Genomic DNA, 21,824 nt, shown 5'->3' with positions numbered 1-21,824 from the left:
TTGCCTTGTTTATTGTCATAATGCCATCATAGTCAGCAATGCAAAGAAGAATATTGAGATTCAGCATAAGTACACGGTAGAGTATTCTATGCTTGTAATTATTTATGAAATTCGTGTTGTTTGAACCCGTGAATCAACTGGCACTCAAAATGATGTAGATTTCAAGTGAGGCCAATTAGCACATCAAAGGTGACAACAGACGCTAGAGTAGCTTCAGGGGGGCTGGTGTGTGGGGCACAAAGGGGATATCGGTTTGAAGACAGCTTGCAGCCATTCAGGAGAGAGATTAGCTGTACATTTGCAGTCCTGTGTCACTGCAAACATGCAAAGAATTTTGATGAGGTGTTTGTTTCATGGGACACTTATAATGTCTCATGAATTAAAAAAAATGAACAAAAACAGCTTCCGGGAAGGTTGTGAAGGCACAAGGCCAATGATGATAATGTCAGATAATTCTAAATCCATACTGAGGATACAGCACATTAGTCTAAAGACATTTCTCACAGTAGTGAATTTATATCAGGTCATTTTTATTATTACTTTTTAATATTTATTAATAGATTTAAAATTATTTTCTTGAACTAAATCAAAGCCTTCATCCACCATATAAATTCCAAACAGTATTTAATTTGGTTTCAATGAAGCACATGCTAGAAATCTCTGACAAACAGAAAGTTGCATGGTGACGATTGATTTTTCAGTTTCAACTTAATCTGGGCATAACTTTAGAATTTTTTTATTTTCTTTTAGGGACAAAAAATTGTATAGTTTTTAAATATTTTATATGGTTGTTTTGTTTATACTGTATACAGTTTTAAAACTGGCCAGAGCTACAACCATCAAAAAGGACACTATTTCCATTAAGGAATAGTTGCCACCAAATAAATTGTTTTGTTATGACTGGGTGGAACCTCAAATGACATGGCCAGGAAAGCCCTTTTGAGATTTTTTGTGCTGAAAGCTATGTCTTGACAATGCAACTTTTTTAGACTGTTCCAGGCTCAATCCATTCTTCGCAAATCAGCTTTATGCTCCCTTTAGCTGGGGGGATTTAGGAATGTATGAAAGGAAACAATAATAATATATTTGTGTTTTTTGTCCTTAAGGCTTTTCCTAAAAATGTTTACCTTCTCTTTCTCTTTTCTATTTTCTTAGTTACAGCACTCAGAGAGAGTGATTGAGATGCACTGTCAGGGCTAGAGCAGCAGTGGGGCTGATTCACAGTCAGTGGAAGAGCCATTCTAAATGAGCCTGTGTGCGCTACTGGACCTGATTTGAAAAGGAATAAGGACTTAATAGGATGTCAACAGAGACAGAACTCCAGCAAGCTGTGAGACCCAGCACGAGAAAGGAGTCCAAAAAGAAAGGTAGGAGTGTATTTGCTGCCTTTGCTCGCTAATTACAGACTGGTCATTAAAAACCCACAAATCTGACCAGGAATGCTTTTACATTTAATAGCAATAAGACTGCATTTGAAAAATAGAGTACTTTCTGGGTGGTGTGGTGTGATGGCATGTTTTAGTAGGAAGCTGTGAAATTCAGACTTCTGTTAGAAGTGGAGCAGTATGCCTGCCAGCATGATGATATGTGTTTAGTTTGGAAAGGCCAGTACAAATTGTCTACAGGAGAGGAAGCATCCAGATTGCTGAGAGCATTTAAACAAAGGTTTCCCCAAGTATTGCACTGCTTATTACACTTTTGAAAACAAATTAATTGAAAATGCTACTTAAATATAATTTAATCAGTTGATTTAATAATAATTTGACTATTGATACATCCTTCATTTATTTATTTTTTTTTGTAGTGTACATAGTGTTCTTCATACAGTCTTGGGACATACAGTAGCTACATTTGGAATTGTAAAGAGGAACATTTGGATGTTTTGAAATTACAGTGCATACAGTTATTATACAATAACCTGATATGATATGTTCTGAACTGCAGTAGTGTGCACTTAACTTTCAAATTTTGTTTTGAACCAGATTTACTATTAAATATGCAAGTGAGGAGCGTGACATCCTATCTAGACCTCCTCTCCTGTGGGAGTATAGGGCTTGGATACTTCCTACTCTTTATTTTGTTTTTTCAACAGTGGGTAAATTATTGCAGTGGTTCTCAAACTTTTTGGACCAAGTACCACCCCTGATCAAACCAAAGCATACATGTACTGTACCACCTACAAGTCATTTTCTCATAGGAACCCCAGAAATTCTCAATGACCAACATGAGCGCGTGTGCGCACACACTCACACACACATATAATACATATTATAATAATAAACTTTACTTGATATAGCTCCTTTAAAGGTGGCTTCTCAAAGCCCTTTACAGAAAAAAAACATGAACAGCAAATAAAAATAAACAATAAAAAGCACCATTTCAGTGAGAGGGGTGAGCCTGTTTAGTCTAGCAAAGCAGATGTGAATTCATTTTTTGAGCCTTAATGCAATTCACAACAGAGTCTAACAGATTTTAAATCGTCAGGCATTTTCTTGACGGCAAAGGTCTCGCGGTGGATGTTGCAATGCGTCCATTCATTTCTGCAGCAACCTCTCTAATTTGTGCAACTACACCGCTGTGTCGGCTTGTCATTGCTCTAGCACCGTCTGTACAAACTCTGACGCGTTTTATCCAGTTGATGCCATTCTCTTCAATAAATTAATTCAGAAGCTGAAATATGTGCTCTCCTGTAGTTCCTGTTCGCAGCGGTTTACAGAACAGAAAGTCCTTATGGGACATGTCCTCAAACTCGTATCTAATGTACAGTAAACAAGCGAATTGGCTGTTTAGCAGCAATTTTTCTCCAATTAACCTAGAACAGTTCTAAAATATTTTTCTGTTATCTATCACGCTTTCCTGTGCTCACAAGATTGCCAGCGTTCCTAGTACACATTTCTTTGCATTCCTGTGTTTACAACATTGGCATTGTTCCAAAATCACGCACATTCTCCTACCTCTCTATTTGCTGGAGATAAGTTTTTTTAAATACAATTGGTCACTTACTTCGTAGCACGCATTCCTATAGAATGGTATAGAATTACATTGTAGCGCTGTGGCTTCTCAAGTATTAGCACGTGCTGTATCGTAGTACATAGGCTGCGTATTTGAGACGTCTTAAAATAGAAAATATGAAAACCCGTCCCGATTTTTCAGTGCACAAAACAAAGTTCCAGGGTCATATGGCGTACCAGCTGGCGGCGCTCCGCGTACCACTCCTGGTACGAGTACCACAGTTTGAGAACCACTGAATTATTGAGTTAATTTAATCCCTGTTATCTCTGTTGTCACTTATTCTTGTTGTTCCCAGTACATGTGTATCCAGTTGGTGTGTGCAACATTTATCCACCTTTCTCTAGATTAATCCACAGTTGGTGTCTCCGTAGCAAAGCAAACCTACTGTAGGACCAAAGCACTCATTTACAGTAAGAGTCACTCTTTCTCAGGCATCAGATGACTTTTTTCTTGATTTTCTTAGGAACTCAGTGCACCTCATTCATTACATTGTCTGTTGCCTTCTTTTGCATTATTTATGAGTGTGGTTATTGTTCTTGGCACTCACCATCACTTCATTCTTTCCTATTTGTTTTCCTTTCAGGTTTTAAGTAGAAAAAGAACTAAGAGGACTTAAGCAAAAGCAGGATTCTATTTTTTGGGCTACACTCCAGTTCCAAGTATATTGTTTCCATTTCCATTCCAGTTCTGTATCTCTGTTAACCCCATGAAGATTCCATGATTTTTATAACCCAGTTGCTCCCATACACCGACACTGAGTTCTATGTGCCTCGTTTTCTAACACTTTGTGTCTACAGCGTACATGCACATTTGCACCTCTCTTCACCACCACATCCATGCTTCCTCTGCTTAGCTCCCGAACAGGATATCCAACAAAAGGAAGCTCACTAGTCTCATAGTGGTGTAATCATAGCCAGCCCAGGGATGCCAAATATGTAATGTTGCCATGGCCAAAATGTAATGTAGTGGCTCTCTGAAGGCACCAGTTCTGTAGGGTTTGGGCATTTACTGAGACAATTATTAATTGTAGCAGTAAATCACAAAGTTGATTCTTTTGATGGCTTTAGAATCCAACCATGCGACATAACTCAAACAACGCACACACACAGGTACTAATACACGAGGATACATTTATTAATACATAAAATATGCATATAAACCTAACAGATCTTATCGAGAGGGTTATCAGAATACAAAAGGTATATATTCAGTCAGTTACAAAGAGTTACACATATCAAGAGGACATACGTTCAGTATATCATTCATTAAGACCGTTTCGTAAATGAACTTGGTTATAACTTCTACATTAGATACTCAAAACAAGTACATAACTCTTAGGAATTAAATTGATATCAACTGGTTGGGATAACAATTGAATTCTCGAGCTGTAATGCATTGAAGTTGAATACTCATCCAATCTCTGGGGATTCAGATCTCCTGCGGGCACAAAGAAACAGTTGCAGGCTGTTGCTGTCCAATCCGCGCTCTCTGGCTCGGTGCCAGGCTGTGCTGTGCGGTTTGCGACGGTGCGCTGCAGATGCTCACTGACCGGCTAGTTAGTGTTGGCTTTAACTAGCAAAGTTTGCGCACAGGAGAAAAGATGACTGTGGGTCCCAGCAAGTCAGGAAGAGGACCGGTTCGTTCCTGATGAAGAGCTAGTTCTGAATAGTGATTCAGCTGTCCACAGTTCCGACCTGTTCACGAGGCCTGCTGCTGGTGATAACCTCGGGTGGATCCTCTGGTTACTCTCTGGCAACCTCCGCTCTAGACTCTTAGAACAAAGGAAAGTTCTGGCATTCGGACACACTGGCCGTTCCGTGGTTGTCCGGGCTGAGTCTCAGGATGGTCAGGAGGCACGCTGCGAGAATGTCCTGCCCTTGGGAGCCTTCTGCTCCTGGGCCGTCCTGCCCTGGAATTCTCCTTTGAATTCCCTTTAGAAAAGTTCACAGAATTCTCCTGAATCTTACTGAATCTTACAGGCTCTCTGTGTTGCCTGTTTTTACCTGGAGGAACTTCAGCTCGTTGATTGGCTGAAAGTCCCATGGGCATCAGAGTCCCACGTGGGTTACTCGACCCTACCAGTCCCTGATTGGTTGATCAAGGTGAGATATGAGTCACTTACTCCTGACACTTAGGAATGCAGTCCAGATGTCCAACTGGCACTCCCTAGACAGATAGGCGCCAATGGATGACCATTGATCATGATAGCCAGGCTTAGCTAAGTGCATCCCCCTTTGGGAGCTGTCCTTATCAAAGGAACCTTAAATCAGCCTGCATGAATAGTTTCTCTGTGGCTGCACCACAGAGATGAACAGAGAAATGGGGCCTCATTTGGGAAGGCTCAGAACACTTAATTCTTTCTTATTAATAAGCCTCGCCGCTACAGTGGTACTGTATCTCCACTATCAGGTGCTGAACTTCATTTGCACTCAATTTAGGAGGCAGATGTAAATGTCACGATCCGGTTCTTTCCGGGCCCTATGCGGACGACACGATCCAGAATTGTGATGATACAAGGGGAAAAATAGTCATGCAGGAGAAGAGTCTGGAGACAGGGGGGCGTGTCCAGGGAGTGCAGGTGATCCGGGGAGGTGTGGCCGAGGCAAACAATCCATGTAAAGTCCAAACAGGGAATCCAAGACAAAAGCAAAAGTCCTTAACCAGGCGATCCATCCTGGGGTTAAAATCATGAACCGGTCGGGACTGGCGAATGGAGGGGAATCAGGAACTGCAGGTTAAAAACATAACGGAGCCAGACGCAGCAGGACCCGGGCTCTCATGATGCGGAAATCAATGAGAAGCCCCGGATGACGTCTGCATCTGGCTTATAAGGTGAAACAGAAGAGGGGCTGGAATAAAGAACAGGTGTGGGTAATGGGACAGAACGAGGAAGGGCTGGAGCGCCCTTAAGAGGAGGAGTAACGATGACAGTAAATCTCTTAATATTGTGAGGGTCTGCTTGTTGGTTCTTGATAAAATACAGAGACTGATGACATCCCATTCTCTTTGCCTGGTACAAGCACAGGTCACTGAACATGCTGTGAGTGAGTTTAGGCAATTGTTGTAGGCTGGACATGCAAAATATGGCATTCAGACAAATAGCTACGCAGTTCAGTCTGTTATGAAGATGCTATGTGATTTCCAAGGCTGATGTGGCATACTGTATGTCAGTGCAGGTCATCTGCCCCCAGTTAGGGTGGCACCATAATCTTTAAGCAGCTTGGCCAAGTCATAGGCCATATTTCAGGGCACTTCTCTATATGATGCCAGGACTATGCTAGCTGAGCTGTTCCTCACACCACTTTAAAAAAACCTTTTTAAAGGTTAAAAAACCTAGATATGGCTGGTTTCTCAAGTTACTTAGGTCTTGTCTCTTAGAGTCAGCAAAGCGTCTGTCACAACTCGTACATTCTCTCGTAAACGCCCTGGCATTACCACAAATACTAGATTCCACCCACGCTCACCCAGGAGCTAATTATCCAACCATGTCCCTATTTCAATATTTAAACACTCCTTCACTGGCTTACCTACGCTCACTATTGAGAAGTCTTCCACAGCTTTCTCTTGTGCACACTATAAACTTCCTAAACTTACTCCTTTGGCTACCCGACCTGGTTCTCCTAGTTTCGGCTTTACTCTTGTCTAATGACTTGGATGAGGAAAATTGGATTTACTCTTTTCCTCAAACTCCCTTCCTCATGGCTTTGCACAGGGGTCCTACAACTCACCACTTTCAGGTATCTGACAGCATCCATGCTCTGATGCTTAGACATCCAGATACTGATTGCACCTACTTCTCAATTTATCAGTTTCTCAGTGTGACATTGTATGACATTGTAAGATGGATCTACAATACATTTGCATGAAGGAGTGAGAACAGATTCTCTGATATCTGTTAAAAAGAGCTGGCATGTGCTGTGGGCACAATGGCACAGTCACAACTTAAACCCTGGTGTTCTTAGTGGAGTAAGAAACCTGATTATGCCAACACCAGTAAATTGCAAGAGGTAATGTGGTGACCTACCAACATTTTCAGTGCAAAAAATGTGTTAAATTCCAGTTGCGTTTTTTTCAGATCAAAGATAACATGATTTTCACCTAGTGTAAGAAACCATTTATTGTGGAAAAATTATAAATTCTCTAACTTTGATGAGATATGAAAAGGCATATACAGTATACATGCATTGAATGGCTCTAATGACTTTGTACAAGTACAAGCTTGTCAGATAAATGTTAGGAGTTCTGAGTCTTAAATAAAGAAATAAAGGATTCAATACAGTAGCTGCAGGGTTATGATGCTTTGTAATTTGCATTTTTTATAATAATTTATTATTTCAGGTCTGTTAACACTTTCATTTATAGATTGCAGTGCTTTGTGACAGCTTCTGATTTTTTTTCTCTATAAAATGGAGCTTCTCATTTCCATGTTATAACAATGTGGTGTGTAAATGATGCACGCCCCAGTGAGCCGCATTCACAGTTTTCTTATGTTTCGGTAGCAATGCGATACATTGAGGGTCTGTGGATTTGTGCATATATGTATTGTGTGTGTATTGTTAATTATAACTCAGTTATACTCCTCTAATAGGTTTTCAACCTCAAACCAAATCAATTGTAATAATTAATAAGCCCTTTATAAGGACATTTCCCAAAAGGTCCACTGAGGATGAATAATGAGTGCATACAATATTGAAATATTATCTGTTCAGAGCAGGATGGACACACATGGGGCAGCTATTAATGAATATGGAAATCATTAATGCATATTAAAATGTTAAAGGACCGAATACATTCAGGTTCTTTGAGGGGCACCGTGACTAATGAACAAGGCACTTGGTGAGTGCCTGTTGACCTGGCTTTTTAATTGAAGAGTAAATAGTTTCCAATGACATTTCCTTAATTTCCTTAATGTTGGGTATATTTTTAAATTAAGCTGCCCAAATAGAGTTGAATTTATTCTGTAGATTTTGCAGATTTCTATACCTGCAGTGCAAGGCTAATGTTCATCAAAATGCACCCCTTTTCTTCCAGTATTCTTTTCTTTGAGAACCCACTGACGCTAAGCAGGTGTGAGCCTGGTCACTACCTGGATGTGAGACCTCTTGTGAGCTCATCCTGCAGTCTATGTGGGTCCTAATGCTCCAGTATAGTGATGGGGACACTATACTGTAAAAAAGGCACCCTCCTTTGTATGAGACATAAAACCGAGGTCCTGACTCTCTGTGGTCATTAAAAATCCCAGGGTGTTTCTTGAAAAGAGTAGGGGTGTTACCCCGGTGTCCTGGACAAGATTTCCCATTGGGCTTTACCAATCTTGGCCTCCTAATAATCCCCATCTATGAATCTGTTCTCCTGTCCACTGATAGCTGATGTGTGCTTTGAGTAGAGTGTCCAGAAAAAAGCTAAGTGTAATTATTATTATTTGTAAATAATTATAAATTATGTTGAAGTACTTGTTAGTTCTGAACCATAGATAAAAACAAGACCAACTTACTTTTGTAGGTTTTGGTTTACTTTTGTACTTGCCCCTACCTTTTTATTTGTTTAATAAAAGCCCCTGTATATAAATAAAGTCTTTGCTTTAACAATGGTTTTGGTATACCAGAGATTTATGTCACCTTTTAACTTTTAACTATTGATAGAGGAAAGAATGAAGAAACTTGCTTTGCTCTCTTTCCTTTCCCTTCAGCTAATGAACAGCATGAGCAAGGTAATTGAGTAGGTCATAAGGCACAACGATGGACTGCTTGATGTGAAATTGAAATTAGATTGAATCACAGCTGTATGTCCTGTTGGTTGTCAATGACTCACCGCTCTCTACTTTGTGATGATTAACATCAATCCTGAAGAAAATTTATACAGGAACCAATTTTATTAAAAAGTGCTGTAGAATAAAAAGTAATGCTTTGAGTTAGCATTAGCCATTTAGCTGTTACCATATGGTGCCCACATAAACTGCACTTTTGTGTAACTGAGTTTTCATAATTAACTAGAGTCAGTGAATGAATAAAGCTCTGGACTTTCATCAACAATGGATTAATTCTCAGAAATATACCTGTGGTCATGTTATTGTTCAAAATCATTAATAATCAGAAATAGGTGAAATGTCTGCAGTTTTCTGTATGTGAAATTTCTAATATATAGTATATTATCTGCTTTTAATGTGTAATTAAAAGTTTCATACTGTATATTATGTGAAAACATATTTTTTGCCAGTTGCAAAGAAACATGGGTACACTTAATTGTTAAAATGTTGATAGTAACATTTCAGTGATTTCAATAACATTTTAAAATGCAATTATATCTACTGTTGCATTATAACAAGCATTTTGGTACTTAGACATGCCAGGAAAATCAATAACTTCCAAGTTCTGTAACCAGTCCTTAGACCATAAAATGTTACATGGGACCAAGAATAAAAAACTGAGGCACTCCTTTTAAAAAAGGGCATAACCTCTTAACTTGATACAGCAAGAACTGTGTACTCAATTTTATTATTTTTATATGTAAATAGTAAAATACTATTTGCAATATAAAAGAAGTTGGAAAAAATAAACACTATCAGCTGCATACCGTTTTAAGAAACTGCATGCTGTAATTGTTTTCAGTCTTGAAGTTAAACAGGAGATAACAAGCAATCATATTTTCCACTGCTGAAAGCTTTGAAGTTTCCCCAAATGGAGTAGATTGTGTGGCAAATCGAGATTAGAGTAATGGATTCTCAGGCACACATTACTGTTCTTCATTCTCCTGAATTTATCATATTGTATTCACCATGCAGAAGTCTGAAGAGCAGAGCACAGTATGAAGATAAAGTGAGTCTTAATGAAGTAATATATGCTGTTACTGGCTACGTGAATTGATTGCTTTATTTCATGATGCTAGCTGTCATGCATTTTGATGTGGATTGGTGGTTGAACATGGAATCTGGTTAAGTGTGAAATAAGATGAGAAGAGGTTTTATAAAAAACAAAGGGGAACAAGAGGGCAAAAGTATACTGTAATGCAGGGGAATAAAATAAAAAGGAGGAATTTGTTGCTGTTTTTTACCAAAATGAATTTGCTCGTTGTTGGATCAGATGTTGTAGGAAGTTTTTTTTGCTGATTCACTGTACTGCAGCTGAGGGGAGAATAGTGTACTGCTGTTTGTGTACTTGTTTGTATTTAAATGTAAGGGTGTGGATTGACAAGTAAGTCATGAAGACTGTTGCTATGGAAAATGACAGCTGTAACCTAAGTAATCGTAAGATACAGTATGTGACATCTGGAAACAAACAGGTGGAACAGATTTTCATTTTTCAAGGTACTACATATGGTTCATAATAAAGCTGTGGATGGCAGTTTCTCCGTTTCAGACGTTTCAATCCTTGAGTAATTAAAATGTTATCTGTGGTTATGAAGTGCAAAATCAGAATTTTACAAAAAAGAGGTGAAAAGAATTCCATTCCAAGATGCATATTTTCTTTTGTGTCTATGTGGAAAGACAAATCTATAAGATTGCTTGATGGATGAATTTCTGTGCTCATTTTATCATATAGACTAATAATCCTGTAAGGGTTAACCAGCTCCTTAAAAGAGCTTATTTTCCAAATTGAGTAGTAAAAAAAGCAATTTAACGCAGTGTGGGATTAATCTTCTACCTCACCCTTATATCCTGTAGCTATAACACTAATAACCACACTATAAAATCTTGAATACTGTGCTTTTATGAAGTATTTTATCATTAAACAATTGCCAGTTCTATTAATAGGTGCATGAACGGCAGGCGTCTAGGATTCTTTTCAATGCTCTTAGGGGTGAATTCTCCACTGGGTTCACTTATAAGATCTTCTAGCACTCTGATGAGCGGCTTTCATGCTCTAACATGCATCCCTAGCCCTTTGCAAAGACATTTTTAGCTTCAGCTGAATGATTTAAGAAGTCCCTTTTGAACAAAACTTAAGCTCCTAAGTGTTCAGAAACTGTCCAGAAGAGTTTATTTGTTGAAAACACAGAGGAATATATCTAGGCTAAATCCTGCATCTGGAAAGATAAAAAGAAAGGCTACTTGAAAAGCTTTGCATGCAGATATGTCGAGTGAATAACAAAAGGCTGTGAGAGTGAAAACACTGGGTAAAGACGGGGAATGGATTGAAATACGGCAATGCTGCTTCTGCAAGGTTATAGAAAACCCACAAATACCTACTATTACTGGTTTTGGAAACCTGATTAATATGTAATCTTCAGTTTATGTAAATATAATCTTATTGCATGTAGCCAGAGTGTATCTAGTAACCTCTAAGCTGCAGGGTAGATATGTGGATAGTGGATAGTTGGTAAGAGGGAGAGTGGGCACACTGCCAGCACTGTACATGTGCACTGTAAAATCCCTTCCCCACATGTACTGTACATACAGACAAAAAATCATTATGTATGGAAACAATTTTCCTTCTAATAAATTGCATGTTATTCCACAAAATGACTCTCAAACATCTAATCAAAATGTACTAAAGAACACATTTCTTCTCTTCTTCTAGCTACAATGTGGTTATGAGTCTTAACAGGTACTGTATTTGATTGTGACATTAATTTCTGGTGTTTTCTATTTTTTTTTTTATTTAATGAATTTCAAACAGATTTGCCAGTAACTTACAATTGTTTTTAAGGGTTTCATGCTTTAAAGTTGGTCACAAAACAAGATGCTAATCATAATAGAAGCAAGACATCAATTTTATACACTAACACCTCCTGTCTGCTTAGAGCTATTATTTAGATGAGGCTAGAGGTTAAAGGGGACTTTGAATAATGTAGTTGTTACCTGACAGACACTGCGCATTGCCTAGAAGCTAAGAATATTTACTGTGGGTCTATTTAAATGTATAAAAGACTGTATGTATTATTCAGACAAGTAATGGGTTTCATTCTGACTCTCCTACCATCCTGGCTATTCTGTACAACCTGCAATTTATCATATAAACAGTTTATTTAAATCTGGTGGAAACAAAGCATTAAGAGAGAAAATTATTTTATCACATAAAAGATTATATGTTGATTTAAACTAAGTAAAAAAAAATTAATTCAATTCAGGTTCACCTAAAAAGCATTATCTTGAGTTTGTGTGTATGTTGAAGAATAATTCAAAATGTTTTATTTTCTAGGTGTTTTAAGTATTATTATCATGTTTCCCATAATTCGAAAAGGGAAAGGAAAATTCCATTGTTCCAAGTCATGGAACCAGTTAAAGCTGTAATTGCAATAAGGTTTAATTGTGCTGAAATCAGTGTAATGTCTTGTCACCTAAACAACTGCACACTCCTTTTACATCATCCCCCCTCCCACTCAACACTCTACAAATTACAAACTCTTATTAATGTCCTGTTTTTTATGAAGCAGGCTGTTCACTCAAATACCAACATACTACACCAAACATATACAGATGCAGCCATTCAAAGTGCGCGGTACAGACACGTACCAGAGGTAATTGGCTACGGCGTCGCGCATCGTGACGCAAGATGACGCGGGGTACCGCGGTACGTGATTGGTTGACCGACAGGGGCACTCGTGGTCCGTTGGTCTGTCGTAGAAAGATTTACAGTAAACGTCTTTACTGTGCCCGTTGTAGTATTGAATATTCATTTGGAATTTTACCACTGAAGGGAAATCTTAGTAGCTGAGCATAAAAAGAATAGGAGCATACTGCAACGCGTGTGAAGGCCATAAACGATATTAATTTTGGAACATAAACATACAGTATATGGCTGGTCTCGGTACTTTAAAGAAAACATACACGAAACATGGTTTCATTATGACCAGAATCGGTCTTGAGATATTTTTAACTTGATTTACAGTATTTGAGAGGTATGTCTTGACACCGATACTACGTAAATACTGCTCACGTATATGTTTCTAGGTTTATATTATGCATTTCATACGGTCAAATTACTTTTAAGCAACTGATAAGAAGCGCGAAACGGTATGCCCAGGGCATTTTAGTTTTCGTTTTGTTTTAATGCAGTGCAGTTGATTGATTAGAGATATCAAGTACATACAAGTCATTTTTTAAATGTTGTAGTTCATCTTGTAAAAATGTTACGAGTACATCATCTGTCAACAATTACACAGGTTCTGTTTCCATATTGCGGATTTTGGTTATGTAATATTATTTTCTAATTTCGCTGTATTTACCGGTAACTCTCGGTAGACTGCGTACAGCGTACCGCAAAATAATGCGGTATCGCCCGCGCATTTTGAATGGCTGCATCTGTATATGTTTCTAGGTTTATATTATGCATTTCATACGGTCAAATTACTTTTGAGCAACTAATAAGAAGCGCGAAACGGTATGCGTTTTAGTTTCGTTTTGTGCTGGGACCCGTGGATTGATTAGAGATATCAAGTACATACAAGTCATTTTTTAAATGTTGTAGTTCGTCTTGAAAAAATGTTACGAGTACATCATCTATCAACAATTACACAGGTTCTGTTTCCATATTGCGGATTTTGGTTACGTAATATTATTTTCTAGATTTCACTTTGTGAATATATGATTTGGGCAAACAGAGCCGCAAAGAAGTACATTATGGGTTGTTGTTTTTTTTTGCAGTTTTATCTAGAACAAGCGATGCTTAAACCTTTGTCTGATTCTTGTGAAACTATCCACACGACAGTTACCTAGGAGTTGACTTCAGTGATGTCACTGATGGGATGTTTCTAAAAATCCATCCACTGTAAAACGTCTTCTCCAGTTGTCCTGCATATGTATTCGCTAATGAAGCTGTATGTTCTGAGCCTGGTTCTCTACATTTCTGTATGAACCAGCTTAGAGGGCTAAAGACAGCTTGTGTTTAAATTGAGTGTAAGGTAATTTATGCTTCTAAAGTCATGGTCAGCATTTATTATTGTACTGTGCTGTAAACTTGTTCTGTGCCTAATTACATTATTTCATAGCTTTATCAAATCTGTACATTGTCTGTCGATAATGTTTCTGTAGTGCTTTTTCAGCCCTCAGCATGTGACTGTGCTGGTGGCGCTGTGGGTTAGGTTCTTGACTCCCATATCACATGGTCTGTGATCGAATCCCATGGAACTATGACTTTATTTTTTAACAAACATTTCTTTGAAAAAATGAAACGTTTCCCTTGGTCAGAGATTAAATAAAACCTCACTCACACCAAACAAATTTATATTTCTAAATATCACAACATGATGGAATTTAAGTCTTTTTAATAACAATGAATAGTCACCTATGCGTTACAAAATAAACATTTATATTGATTTGAATCGCGTTTTGATTTAAATCGTAAACGCGTGTTTAAATATATGTGTTTAAAGGCGATATACTGTATAAAAGCACTGATTCTTATGGAATGTGTTCCGCCGGGGATTCAAAAAATTTATTTTTTTTAATCGCGTATCTAAGGAAAATTGCAGTATAAGTTTGTTCATGCACAAACAGTGGCATGTTACATTATAATTTGGGTGTCTCCTCTTGCCAGAAAGCTCTAAATTGCATTTTGAGTGCGGTTTTTGACTTTTTCTAAATTGCAACCCATAAATAAAGCTGATACAGTTTAGACTTACTGTATTCTAAACTGTATGACAGCAGCACATTGGACAATGCAACATAAATTGCAAAAATGCACTTGGAATCTGTCCAAGCCCTACTACGAAAATTATTTAAACTGCGACACTTATCATTCATCTTTAAATAAACTTTATTTTATATAGCGTTTTAAGCGAATAGGTAATTAGATTGCTCATAAACCTAATCGCTTTTTCTACATAAACACAGCGTGATTGCTCTCTGAAAATGCTTTTTCTTTATATTTAGGCTCAGATTTCAACTATAGATCGTATTATTATAAACTTTCTTGGAAAAATGTCTTTTATGTAAACCATGTTTGCTATTAATTCATTTAGGGCTAGAATACGTTCATTGTCTTCCAATCGAGTCGAGTTGACATTGGAAGCTTGCCACACCCGGACTGTTACACCAACGCATTAGCATGTTAAAGCGATTTCATTGAGGAGCCTAGCTTTCTTAACTAGTTAACACTGTACTTCCTACTTTGAAAATACCTGTGAAACCGGTTATGGTAACAGCATTGTAAAAAGAAAGACTATGGATTTACAGAATATCTATAAGGATACTGTAAGTCTGTCAACGCATCTTAGAATGAGAATATTTGCATTAGAATAGGAAATCTCTAAGTTGTTAATAAAGCATTAGAAAATCTACCATACAGAAAAACGTTCAGAAAATACTTTGGTATTTTGTATTGTATGTCCAACCCATAGGGATCTTTTTTAAATTGAAGTGTTTAAGTAGGATCAAACAAATTACTGTAATTTAATTAGAAGACCTTAGGGTTACACTGTAGGCTGTATTACAGTAGTAAAAGGAGCTTGTCAACAAACAAGGCCCACATCTGCTTAGAAGAAAATGGCTTAGTGATTCCAATAAACTTTTTGTTGGAAGTAACATACTAGTGCTGAAATGCATTGGAAAAAAGTATGATAAATTTACATGGATGTCACATTGAGGCACCATTAATCTAGATAAGTGAACCACCCTGATGACAAGTAGCATTGCACAATATGCTATATACACTGTACTGTACATACATAATCAGGTGCTGTGATGCCAAGCATCAGAAAATCTGTGATTTGTAATTAAAAATACTTGATGAGCACGGCCACTAAATGCATTTAATTATTCTCAAGTACCAAATGCCTTCTTGGTGACTCCAATGGTAGGGATAGGCAATATTGAACCTCTGTTGCATTCCATTGCTGAAGTCTAAATCAGCTGGTTCTGTATTTAGCTGAAGGACTCAAGAATGTTATGCAAGTGGTGATGTCTCCTACCTCTGTCAAGACTCACAGTAAAATGTAGGATAGTCACTACATCCTTGTCTAATTGCCCTAACCCAATAACTAAATATATTATTTAGAGTTACTCCAAGTACCAGAAAAAAATGTTACTGACCAAAATCTTCACATGCATCATTACCAAGTTAACTGTTATCTGCATCTACTAAGACACCATTTGGTAACAGTGTGGCCTTTGTTCAGAAGAATTTAGTCTAGTTCAGAAATTTAGTGAATGTAATGGAATAATTCACACATGAAAGTTTTAACAGGCCCTACTGTGTGTATACTCAGAAATTTGTTTTAACAGGTCTTTGGGCAAAATAGCAAAAATGGCTACATCAACTATCTTCATTTCGTGTCATGAAAAAATGAAAATTGCACAGAATGTTTGTTCAGTTTTATGGTTTAATCAATTTGTTTAGTTTTCTGAGATCCATGCAGCTATGGTCTTTCACTTGCAGGGGAATCGATAGATGTATGATGAACCACCTGCATCTGCAGTGTCCATGCTGTGTGATTCATCAGGTTAATTTTGCAATTCAACTTTGACTAACTTTGAAAAATGTTTAACTTCTCATGCATATAGCTTTAAGTGATACATCATGGCTTCTGAATAGAGTTTCCGAAATGCTTTCTGGAAGCCAACAGATCATCTTTGTGTTAGCCTGTGTTAGAGGCATTATGTGTTGTCTCTAAGGTATTCTGTCCACTGGAGTTAGGTTTGTGGAGAAGGGTCACTGAAAATGTTCTCTGGCAGGCAGTGAGGACAAAATCTGACTCTTGCAAAAGCATCTGTCCCCTCCCCACCTCTCCAAACTATCTCCATTTCTGTTTGTGAAAACATTTAAAATGTATGAAGGCCTTGAGGTGACAGTTTCCTTCATGATCCTGTCAGTCCTCTCTGTATCATATCAAATTGTGTCACCAAACAGCAATACGGTAAAAAAAAGGCATTGATGTGTAAAACTGCACTTTCTATCTTTTATTAATTTTACATGGTATTGAAATGGCTTTGTGTTCTAAAACAATGATAGTTATATTTTATTCCTGATTCTGAAATCATGTTCAGTATTAGATTGTTCTGGGAGCAAGATGAGCATGCAAATAAATTTGTGCTTGTGTGAGTGTGTGTGTCTGCATATACAGTAGGTGTGAGGAGGGCATTCACTACATTTTGCACTTGTGTATTTAAGTACTCAAAATCAATAATAAAATTATCTCTTACCATTACATATATAGGATATAATCTCTCCATAGGTTTACTGTTACCAGTGTATTATGGTTTTCCAAACTTTGAAGTGTCATGTTGACCACACTATGAAGTTATAACTACATGGAAAACAAGACTTCTACCCAGTAGAAGTATGAAAAGAAGTATGAAACATTTAGTTTTAAAAGTTCTGTATGTTCTGTGATGTGAGGTTACATTTTTAAAAGCATAGAACCCTAAAGGATTCAGTCTTAATGCTGACTAAAGCTCACATTTTACAAATAAACACACTTGATTAAATTTGAGTACAGTCATATTCATATTCATTTATATTAATTTCTACATGAAAAATGTATATGAGGGGTGTAGTCATGACAAACTAGGTTGATACTGTAAAGATATATTTTTATGTCATACAAACAAGATAGCTTGCATGATCTGATATTGCTTAAGATGCATAACTTTGGTTATGTATTACAGGCTTTTTTATGACTTTGATAAGTTCTGTGGTCTTGTATGAAATCTTTTCTGTTTTGGGCAATGTATTGAAAAAGTTTGGTGCTGTAGAGCAGTGGCTCCCAATCTTTTTTGTACCCCCCACAGCCCTTTCAATATAGCTTAAGTACCCCCTCATCCACACCAAACCAGTATGATCCCAAATGTGTTCATTTAAACTGATATTAAGCTGAATATCATTAAGCTGGATATCATTATAATGATTCACTTTCAACCATAAGACCAATTATTGATACTGAGACTCACAAAGTAGATTCATCTCCCTTTAATGAGAGGCCTGAGCTTGTTTGTCTTTCAAAAGTTTTTACAGTTCTGGGGAAAGTGTGGCCATGGCTGTAATCAGGCTGTTCTCCACATTGAGTCTGTTCCTTTGCTTGGTTTTGATTTGGGTTAAAGCTAAGAAAGCCACTTCATACAAGTAGGTAGACCCAAAGGGTAAAAGTTCATTAGGTGCATATTACCCCAAATCAGGGTATTCCTTTTCCACATCACATGTGTCTTCCCTATAAGCTTCTTGCAAAACAAAATATACCCATTTATGTCAGACTCTTCTTTGTAAAGCACAAAGGCAATCAGTTGTGCCACCCTGCTAATATCTGTTGATTCGTCCAACTGCAACGCGAACTGATCTGCTTGTTTCAGTTTATCCACCACTTGGCCAATAATATTAAGGGACATGTCATCGATCTGACGGCAGACTGTATTATTTGATAATGGAACTGTTCTGATTGCATTGGCAGCTTTCTTATTAACCATCGTTTCTGCCAAAATTACGGCTGCGGGGAGAATTAGTTCCTCGGCGATGGAATGAGGTTTCTTTGACTTAAGCCAAGTAGTGACACAGCAAAAGAAGCCTCCATTGCTCTGGCCAACATACTTGTGGCTTTCTTCAGTTTGCTTTGTCTTGACTTGACAAGACAATTTTCATTGGGGTGTTTGGTGCTCAGGTGCCACTGTAGATGGGCTGGCTTCATGGAGCTGTTCGTTAGCACTTCACCACAGAAAAAACACAGTGGCTGTGGTGGGTCTGTGACCGTACAGTACATGTAAAGCCATACAAAACATACTGATCTTGGAACTGGCGATGTTTGGGCTTTGTCTCCTTTTTCTTTTTGAAGTTGAATTCATACTGTTACTGACACTTGGAGTGTTAGCAGCTGGACGTTTCAACCACTTATCCATTAGCTCTCTACTTTTGCTTGCTAGCTTTCACGTGCCGTGCAGTAACGCAGGGATGATTATTGTGATAATAGGCTACACTAGACATCAACATCTCACTGATTTAATCTATTTCTACTTTTATTTGTTCCTAATCACAATTATGTTGATTGAGAGTGAAACAGTATTTGACATTTTTTTTAAATTTGAAAATTAAATTAAATCCATAATCTTCCCACATACCCCCTGGTTACTGCTCATGTACCCCCTGGGGTACAAGTCCTCCCCTGCTGGGAATCACAGCTGTAGAGGACAGTAATCATGAGATTGTTAGGCTGATCATAGCTCAGGAGGCAAGGGATAGACCATATGTGGGTTAAAGGTTGCAGAAAATCCCAAACCAGTAAAATAGGTAAGTTGAGGCCCGGAGTCTAAAGGCAGGTGAAAATCCAAATTACCAGGAGATAGATTCAGTGTAAAGAGCCAAAGACACGATCCAAAAATCAAGATCAAGAGACAGGCCAAAATCCAGAAAATAAGCAAGAAGTCCAGGGCAAATACAGCAGAAGATGAGAAGGAGAGCTCAAGGTGTTGAAAACAATACTGAGCAAAGTTTGGACCAAGAGCAGGGTTAAAGTAGGTTTGGGGAGGGGAGTCATAGTGATGTAAAGACACTAGGCAAACAGGGATTGGCTAATGCTGTCTTCTTGATCTACGCCTCTTCTGAATGGATGAAGTACGGTAGGCAGCATAAGTTGAGGTGCCCTCTGGTTGTTGGATGCTGGGATTGTAACAGAGATAACAATGTTTTACACATTGAATACTGCCATTGGCAATAAAGAAGAAAGCTCAAATAAGGCATGTCCTCTCTGAGCTCTCTGAGATAAATAAAAAGCTGTTCTCTCCTCCTTTTTAAATGAACAGATCAGTTCTGATTAAAGAAGGACAGCAGCTCTGATTACAGCTGCACAGAATTTTTTTTGACTTTACCAGCAGTTCAACTGGCAGCCCCCAGCCCCAGCCAGCCTCCTGAATACCTCTTTTCTCACGGTACATCTTCTTTTAATGTGAGAAATGCACATGGATTTCATACAGTAATTTGCAAGTTCCAATAATGCACCCCTCAGCTAGACTGTACCGTACATAAGTGCATCTATAGTAGATTGTGATTGTAAGTTAGTCTGTTCAAGCAACTATGTTGTGAAAAATGTGTACTGTAGAGTGATCCAATGTGGTACAGTACACATAGAAATGGGAATATAAGGAGAATATTTCCATGGACAATGACAGTGCTCTCACTGAACAGCTTTGTGGAGCTGTACAAAATATAATTCCATGTTTACAACCTGTTGTGGTCACATTTGGGGGTCACATCCATCCTGTGTGGTAGCCTCTGGTTTTTATCATCGTTAATGTTCCCTATCACCGGATTTCACACTTTTACACTAGTTTACACTGGTCATGAAGTGCATTGAGATAATATATATACTTTTGTGTTTGTGGGAAGATATACTTAAAGAGGATACTCTAAAGCTTATCAGGTATCCTTCTAAGAATAAGGCACTTCAGTAGAAAAGGAGATTCCACATTATCCGCTAATTCAAGAGCTAGAGATAAGCCTGTGAATTTTTTCAAAATTGAGTTTTTAGGCCCTAGATTTAACAATGTAGTAGTTTAAATCCTTATTTCTTCCTGTGGTTTGAATATACTGTATGACACTTGATTTGTAAGGCCTGTGTGGTCACCTTACTCTCTTTATAAAAAGTAAAATAGTAAAGTAAAAGATTTGTACAAAGTAAAAAAGTTGCAAAATAAAAAAGATTTGAGATTAAGGTGAACACACAGTGGGAAGGGAGTTGTCACGGATGTCGGAAAGTTATGCCTTGGAATGGCAGGAGAGCGAAAAAAGACCCTATGCATAATGGCGAGACGGCAGGGGGTTAACCCTGGCTCAGCTGGTCAGACAATGTCAAGTAGAAACTTATGCCTTTAGGCCGCGGAAGAGACGACCTGGTTCTAGGCAGGTCTCAAGACATCCGAACCCTCAATGCTGAGCCAGGAGGAAAGCATGACCCGGAAATATATACGTAGCCCCAGACAAAGACACACTGGAAGGACAAGCAAAGCACAGGAAACTAGGGACAGGACAGAGTAGGATCGCCTTCTAGCTGTAGAAGGCGTAATAGTAGTATTATTTTTCACAATGTGAAGCGCCAGTGTATTTGGGGTCATATCTCTGCTTCATGCTAAGTTTACTTCATTGACTTGATTTTGGTTAATTGGTTACAATAATGTAATAATATGAGTACAAAATAATAGGTTTTCACATTTCCCCTGTAACTTTAAGTTCACAATTCAAGACAGTTGAACTGATGTGGACGTGGCTTTAAATTTTCTTGAAGTTCTGGAGGTTTGTATTTCCTATAGTTTTTTCTTAATTGTGTTTTAAAGAAGTTCCTCTCAAGATGTTCTTTGTATGCTTTTTTATTCTCCATAAAGGTCTCACTCCGTCTATCAATGGGATTTTTCACAAGTAACTCTTGTCTCCATGGCAACTGTTGCTTCTCCCCAACAGTAATTTATGTACAAAAAATAGACCCAATGCATGCACACTCATACACTTACACAGAATTTAAATGTGTTGTTTTTTTATGGTGAATATAGGGCAGCCTTCTGTTTATTACAATTAATTTATTTCTCACAATTTGAATAGGGATGCAACAAATGTGTCCTAATGAATTCCATCAGTAAGAAAAACATTAATTTATTTCAACCAGAATGCTTTTATTAAATATTATTTGTTAGGGAACTAGAGTGAATTAGAACAAGGAAAAAAAGACTTCAGAATAGATCAAATTATCTGTTCATCTCTGTTAAATCTATTAAGCAGTGGTTTAATTTTAAACTGAATACATCTACAGTTATAATACACTTCAATATTTTTACCATTGTATCATTTACAGAGTTGTGTTAAGCCACAGTGTGTTTGTGAGCCCTTTCAAATTGTTTACTTTTGAGGGTTGAGAATTGACACTGTTGTAACAGAAGAAATAAGGTTCTTGATCCCGAGATGAAG

The 21,824-nt window shown here is 37.8% G+C and overlaps 1 protein-coding gene across 14 annotated transcripts in view; it reads left to right on the top strand.

Annotated features, from left to right (window-relative positions):
• The window catches only part of LOC148652126 (disabled homolog 1-like), a 360,191-nt gene that overhangs the window by 229,543 nt on the left and 108,824 nt on the right, over positions 1-21,824 (top strand). For all 14 annotated transcript variants that reach the window (XM_088598756.1, XM_088598768.1, XM_088598767.1 and 11 more), the window contains one exon: positions 1,156-1,367. In XM_088598756.1, coding sequence (XP_088454882.1) covers positions 1,301-1,367 — 67 coding nt within the window. In that variant the 5' untranslated portion in view covers positions 1,156-1,300. The remainder of the gene's footprint in view (positions 1-1,155; positions 1,368-21,824) is intronic.

This window comes from Lepisosteus platostomus, chromosome 11, assembly GCF_059453375.1.
Source record: "Lepisosteus platostomus isolate fLepPlt1 chromosome 11, fLepPlt1.hap1, whole genome shotgun sequence".
NCBI lineage: Eukaryota > Metazoa > Chordata > Actinopteri > Semionotiformes > Lepisosteidae > Lepisosteus > Lepisosteus platostomus.
Note: the sequence above shows the minus strand (reverse complement) of the source record. Positions and strands in the feature narration are given on the sequence as shown.